The 7645-nt window shown below is 35.7% G+C and overlaps 1 protein-coding gene across 3 annotated transcripts in view; it reads left to right on the top strand.

The window, feature by feature from the left end:
* Window positions 1-7212, top strand: part of KIAA0408 (KIAA0408 ortholog) — a 31763-nt gene extending 24551 nt beyond the window's left edge. For 2 of the 3 annotated variants that reach the window (XM_037843166.1, XM_037843168.1), the window contains exons 5-7: window positions 703-2020; window positions 3949-5841; window positions 6415-7212. In XM_037843166.1, coding sequence (XP_037699094.1) covers window positions 703-2020; window positions 3949-4122 — 1492 coding nt within the window. In that variant the 3' untranslated portion in view covers window positions 4123-5841; window positions 6415-7212. The remainder of the gene's footprint in view (window positions 1-702; window positions 2021-3948; window positions 5842-6414) is intronic. The other variant, XM_037843167.1, reaches the window with a different exon arrangement.
* The last annotated feature ends 433 nt before the right edge of the window (window positions 7213-7645 follow it).

Here is a 7645-nt window from a genome sequence, read left to right on the forward strand (position 1 = left end):
ACTTGATGTTTTGCTCTTATTTTCCATCTTCCTCCCCACTTTGCTTTATAATCCATCACAGCAAAGTATTTATTTTCCTTGAATAGCCACCCTTCTTTTGTACAGTTCACTTTGCCTACATGCTCTTTACTCATCCAGGAAATTGTTTCTTCGCTTTCAAGCCTTAGCCCAAATAACACCTTGCACTGGGAATTACTCACATCTCATTGCACTTTTAATCAGATTTCTAATGTACATCTTAAAAGCTTATTTCAAATTCAAGCGATGGAACTTGAGCTCAGCATTCGTAAGGGATAGGGGATTCAGTAGGCAGAAGGGAGGTAGGGAGGCATTTGAAGTAAAGAAATGGCCAGAGAAAACTTATGGAAGTAGGAATCCTCTTAGAGCAAAAAACCAAGACACTACATAGTCCAGTCTGAGTATAGGTAAATATTCAGGTAATAGGAATAATGAGAGACAAGTTTGAAAAGATAGTTTGGGCCAGAGTATGTAGGGCCTTGAATGTAACACTGAAAATTGGGCTTTTTATCCTACAGTAAAAGGACCTTAAAATTTTTTAATAGGGGTTATATTAAAGTGATACGTGCGAGGAAGTTGTGACTCCTTTTACTATAACAGAAATCCATTGCTTACTCCCTGATTCCTTTTGAGAGTTTATCCTAAATAATTATCACTAATCTACCATGTTTTATAATTGTTTAGGATGAAGTCAGATTCCTTCCTCCAGGAAATGCCAAATATAATTAATGTGCCTCATGGGGAACACATGATAAACAGTGACCTGTGCATTCTTCCAATCAATTTAGAAAAAGAAAAACAGAAAAGTAGAAAGAATATGAGCTGCACAGATGCACTGCAAAGCAGTTCTCTGAAAAATGATTTGCAAAGAAACGAAGCTCCACCAGTTCCTCCTCCAAGAAGCACATCTCGAAATTTCCCCAGCTCATATTCTGAAGGTATCCACGCCCATGAAGGGTGGAAAGAAAGTTTCGACAACAACATCTGGTTGGCCCACAAGGGTGAAGGTGAAAGGAACTGCAATCCTCATTTCCTTTTGAGGCAGCGTCAGAATCCTGTATTGTGTCCACATGAAGGGAGGACTTTGAATGAGGGTATCATATTTTCCTCTTTGGCAACAGCAGCCAAAATAGATAGCAAGCCTCCATCTAGTGAAGATTCTGGACTTAGCATGGGCTCATGCAACACTGGGATAGATGCAAAAACTAGCCCCTCTACATTGCAGTTTCAGAAAACCTGCTCTAGCCCCAGTAAGCCAAAATTGGAAAAGGTGGTCCCAGATCACCATGCCAAATCTCATCCTGATCTTCATGTCAACAATGACTGTAGCTCCACGGTGACAAGGAGTGGTGGCCCACTTCCAAGTGTCAGTTACAGGTTTGAAAGAATCACCAGGAATGAAAAGCTGGCAGCAAAGAGTGATGAATTTAACAGGACTGTTTTCAGGACAGACAGAAATTGTCATGCAATACAGCAGATTCAGAGCTACTCAGAGTCATCTGAAGAGCCTAAATCCTGTGATACCTTAATTACCTGTACAGGTAAAATACCAGAAAATGACAATATGCCTGCTGTTCTGAAAACCAGTGCCCATGTACCTGTGCCCACAGAAAATATGCCTGATAATCCCACCAGTAAGTTCACAGCAGGCCTCGTCAGGCAGATGCAGGAACACCTGAGTCCTAGCAGTTACTGGAATATGCTCCATGAGCACCGCTGGAGACCAAGTAACTTGTCTGACCGTCCAAGGTCAGCTGATCCCAGGTCAAATTATGGTGTTGTGGAAAAGCTTCTGAAAACCTATGAGACATCCACAGGGTCTGCACTGCAAAATTCTAACTGCTTCCAGGATAATTGGAACAAATATAATTCTGATGTCAGTGGTGGGCCCACATTACATCAGCATTTAGAAATGCTCCACATGGAACAGGAGCTTGAGCAAAAGACAGCGATGTGGGGGGGACAAGTGAAGCAAGGAATAGACCAGAAAAAGAAAACAGAGGTGAGAAAGCAAATAACATATTTGGGTAGAACTGTATCCACATTTAGCAACAGCTCAGAATTTAGTCAGTTGCCCATTCATATAAATAGAATTGTGGGCACATTTTTTGGCATCCTCTTAACTTCTCAACCCTTCGTGAATAAATATGTACCCCAAGATTGTAACTCAACGTAACCTTTAAAGTGTAGTTCTTTAACTGAGAAAAGTGCATTATGACTTTTCTTCTGAAATGGGATAACAAATGTAATAAATAGGCTTAAGAACCTTGAGAAGATGAAGTGTTTGTTTCTTGAAAAACTATGCAGAATGTACATTTGTTGTTGATTTTTAAATAACTTGCACTTTTTATTTTTTAGCTTGATTGGTTCAGTCATTCTTTTAACATTTGATTTGTATTTTTTCTCATAGTATTAGTCAATGAATGTGAATGTGGGTAAAAGACATCATTGAAATTAGTGCCTTATAGAGTTCTCTTATTCATTAGTATAGTTCATGGAAAACATAGATGGTATTATAGTTTTTTTAAAAATTTAAGGCCATTCTTTTGTATATATTCTTACCATGGAAATTGTCAAAAAGAAAGTAAGTTAACTATTACATTTTTTTTTATACTCTGTTTACATGATACTGTAATCTTCCATAGTTATAGGACAAATGAGGACCAACAACATTGGTATTTACAATGAAGAAATATCCAGCAGTCCATTTTTATGCATAAAATCCTTTAAGACATAACTTAAAAATCATTACAGGATAATTTAATATTATTTTTAAACACAGATTCAAATGCCCTAGTTTTACCTGGTGCATGTGTCTGCAGCATAGTTTTAAACTATGCAAGTTGCCTCTGCAAATAAGAACCCTGGTTTTACATCTCTCTGTTTTTATTTTTATAGTTGAGCCCAGTATTTACCTGTAAGGTTCTGTCGCTGGAGATGGGAAATGGAAACATGTACACAATAACCAGCTAAAATTCTCAATAGCTAACCAGAAAAATTACTAAATGTTTCCCTGTTTTGCATTGATTGAGGATGGGAGAGGGGACCCTTTTTTGTAGATCCTTAAGAGTAGTTTTGTTTTTGTTTTTTGTTTTCTGCACTGGGAACAGATATAAAACTGTCAGGCCATGGCCAAACTTCCAGAACCAGAAGCTATCTTTGTTACCCATCTCAGATGAAAAGATCATGGGCTTTGTCAAGATGTCACTAAGAACCAAAGGCATAAAATGTGTTATAGAAGCTTTTTATTTTTTATTGCAAGTATCACAGGATTCTTTTCTTCCATTAAAGTAAAAACAAAGAAGAGAAGGAAAGGAAAAAAAAAAGTGAAGGAAGGAAAAAGTTTTCCCTCATCAGGAGATCCCTATATAGCAATTTGTTAGTAATCAGAATGAAGTTAAATTTAAAAGTATTTCAATAATAATTTTGAAATTTTCAAGAGATCAGTAACAGATAATTAACGAAAAAAGATGTCATCAGCAAGTCGTTTTGTAACCTTTGCTTATGACCTCTAAAATTGTCGGTCACAACGAAAATGAGGGAAGTTCCTTTTACAATTTATTTAATTACGTTATTTTTAAACAACAATAAAACATGCTAATATTCCACCAAGAAATACCTGTGGTTCTGTCATAACACTCACAGTTACCTCATATGAGCTTTTTGAATCCTGAGTGCATAATTAGTTCTAAAATGAGCTTGCTCATGTTAAAACTTGTGAGTGTGAGATCTAACAGATCATCAGATGCCATGTACCATATTAAAATTGAATTGCTTTGACTAAAACATTCCAAGAACACAAACTATTAACAAACACCTTCTTTCTACTTATACTTGCTTATAAATATGCTAATATATTCATCTCATGGTTAGAGTCCATAGTATATTAAGCCAGTGTTGGTGAGATAAATGTCTTCATTTGCATCCTAGGAACCCATGGCAGTGAAATCTTCCCTTGGAAAAGGATTTTCCCGACCTGCTAGGCCAGCAAATCGCCGTCTCCCGTCCAGATGGGCCTCCAGATCTCCGTCGGCGCCCCCTGCCTTGCAGAGAACTGCCCACAGTTACTCCAGTGCTCTGCACCCTGAAGCGTCGAGGGTCTGAGACTCTGGCCTGGATTGCTGGACCCAGTTGCCAGACAGAGTATCTGAGTGTTTACAGCCAGTCCTGTTCTCCTCTGTGTCTTTCCAGGTCCCTGGGACAAGCAAGTTAAATCTTAACTTTCCATCAGTCTTCAGTGTTTTTAATCTACAGAATAATTATCTTCCCATATTTTGATTTTTTTGATCAAAATTTTTAATGCCATCCTCATTAATTTGCCAGTGTGATATAAGTTGAAACAATGTACAATACTGTATATTCTAACTTTCTTGCAAATGGCAAAAAGCAAGGTTATGTGCATGGTCATGTGTTTGTAGGTGCATGTGTTGAAATAGGGAGTACACAGTATGTATTTAGATGAGAAAAATGTATGTGCTAGTGTTGACTTTGAAATTATAACATGTATACCTATATATTCTTTGTGTTTATTTTAAAAATTTGAAAAATATACAGTACTATTTATATTTTGTATACCTTTTAATAGGTATCTGCTTAAAGCATTTGAAGTACCTGTATTAACTAACCAGTCCCTTGGCCCCAACTACACGGGAAAAATAAGTATACTCTTATCCTACATTTATGGATTTCTAAATACAGCTCATAGTTTCTTAACTCATATAAGGTATACTAATACCATTGATCTCCTTCAATTCCCTTTTAAATAAAAATGTCACAGTTTTAACAGATCGACCTTCTAAGCAAACATAAAATGTTCACAGATGCTTTTAATATATCTCTGGTGTTTATAATGACTTTAATTTTATACTTGATCCTCAGAGCTGGTATAAGACTACCTTATAAATGACATGAGTAAATAATGTTTTGTCGACGTCAGTAACAACCATTCTTTAAATGGGATACACAAAGAAATTAAATTATGTTGAATTCTACTTTTTTGTGTTAAACTTATAGTAAGCTTTTAGTTGAGTTGCTTTTTCTGGAGTCATACATATTTAGAGGTGAGTCATTCACTTTTTCCTTTTTCTAAACTTTTCCCTAAAATTATTAGCTAAAATACTACTTCACTTTTCTGTTAACAATATGAACAGAAATATTTCATTGAAAACTGAATTATAATATCTTTCTTATAGTGTGCTACATTTAAAAAAAAAAAGCCTTAATCTAAACTTTGGCATTTGTGACTGGCATAAGGGACAGAAACATATTTTGGCCACAACTTGCATACAGTGAACACATAAAATCTATATTGAGAACTGAGAGATACGAGTGTTGAAGTGCCTGGAATTCTACATGGAAGATCTTAGAAGCAACTTTGCTCTCCACTGACTGTATATTAAAAAAACCAGATATATTGTTAGATAGATTTTAATTCTATTTAAGCTTTTCTTTTGCTACCAAAGATGGTTAAAGAATTTTTATGCCAAAACTATTCAAAGACCCTTCTCCTAATGAAGGAAGAAGGTATTCACTTAGAGAAACTCATTTCATTATATACTGTGACTTGAGGTAAAGTAAATGAATTTTAAAATTCCAGTCTGCCTTAAAAGGCTGAAGACTGTAGCATGGTAGTAATTTGTGTCATACTTTCTTATTAATAAGGAGTGTTTCAGGAGGTAAGTTGAATTAACTTCTAAAATGTGAGGTTCAATGGATGGTAAGAACTGTAGACCCACTTTTAATTCTTGTTTCTTTCAGGACTTTCATTTTCCACGGGAAGACTATCAAGCAAAAATAACCCAGACACCAAGTGATGTCACTCTTGTATGTTTTTCATCTGCAAGGGAGAAAACACTGGGGAGGTGGTAGCCTGTGGCATAAAACGAGACCTGTTGGCAAAATGCTGCTGTGTAACATTGGAGATCTGACCAAGGACAGCACAATATCCCTCTCCATTACTGTATCTCATGGGGTCCAATGTAGATCTGTGGTTCCTACTCTTAGCTACAAATCAGAATATTGAGCATCTCTTTAAAAAATAAGATTCTTGATTTCCGTAATTACTAATGCAGAATTTCCCGGGGTGGGGACTGGAGTCTGGAATCTTTAAGAAAACAAAATAAATCAGAGCAAAGTAAAACCTTTGATGATCAGGCAAATTTGGAACCAGTGACATTGATTGATAACACATCCCTTAATGGATGGATGCTCTTGGGTAGTCACTTTACTTCCCTGGGCTTTGCCTTTGTTACCTGTAAATTAAAAGGGTTGTATGGTCAGGCTTCTACGTTTTTTCTGTTTCCATTTGAATAAAACCATGGACACATTTTAAATCTTATGGTATTTACTAGAGTCACAGAATATTATAGATAGTTTTTTTTTTTTTTTTAATCTTAGCATCTAGTTCAACCCCTTGATGTTAAAGATGGAGAAGAAGTTAAAATAGAGATCACTTGAATGTTCTCTGTTTGAAAATATTTTATGGTTTTTAGGAAATAAACCTACCAGGTAAGTGGAAATTATCCTTAAAAATATTTTTGATGTATTGTGATTTTTAACTGATAATTTTTTTACTTTGGATGGGCATTTTTCTTTCAACAGCATACACTTAGATATGCCATTATTACTGGATTTAAGGGTTTATAAACATTTCCAGATATATTTGAATAGTAACACATTTGTCAATACATGGATGTTTTCCCTAGCTGAGAGACTGGGGAACAATCTTAGATTATTTCAACAGGGGATTACAAACATTATGGGATTAGCTCAGAAAGGGATGAGAATGAGGCTCAGAAAAGAGAGCATAAGTTCTCTGTGTGCGTGTGTGTGTGTGTGTGCATCCCTTGCATGAGTTCTCTATATTGCCTTATATCCCAAAGCCAAATATAAAAATCTAAATGTTGCTTTGTGTAAATTCACTTTATCAAAAAGTGTCCACAACTTTTATCTAGTTTTACATAGATAGTGAACATGACCGTATTTCGTTTTGCAGATATTGCCACAAAACACGGTTTACTCCTACATGGGGAATTTAACCAGGTTCCATGTCATCCTGTGAAAACATCTGGACCTAAAATTGAGAAGCTTCCCTACAAAGATTTTAAAAATTTTCTTTAGGCACCATTGCTGATAAACAACTATTTGATCTCCTTCATCCGTTAGAAGCTATCAAATAAAGTAGGTGTAGAAACACCCAGCGTGGCATTTATTTTACTTTAAGCACATTTTGATTTTGTTCCTTTTCTGCAGTGATCTCTAATAAAGCTGAGAGTCTTATAGAGTTTAAATTCAAATATCTACACAATTCAACCTGGCCTCTCCCAGAATATCTCTAGATAGTAGAATCTGAAGCCAAGCTTGCTTAAACTTCTACCACACAACCCCAAATAGATTGTCATAGAGACATCTACTTTGCCCATTTAACTGCTAATTGAGTCTGATTAAACTTTTGTTTATAAAGAGCATAGAACCTCTGAAATTTGAATTTACATGATAAAATTGGTTAAATTACTTATATTCAGATCTCTATTATAGTGCAATTTTGCTTCAAATACTGAGTGTTTCTTAAGTAGCAAGGACCTTTATCAGAATTTATACCTGTGACTTACTCATCTTATAGCTCGGA

This window comes from Choloepus didactylus, chromosome 7 (assembly GCF_015220235.1).
Source record: "Choloepus didactylus isolate mChoDid1 chromosome 7, mChoDid1.pri, whole genome shotgun sequence".
Classification (NCBI taxonomy): domain Eukaryota; kingdom Metazoa; phylum Chordata; class Mammalia; order Pilosa; family Megalonychidae; genus Choloepus; species Choloepus didactylus.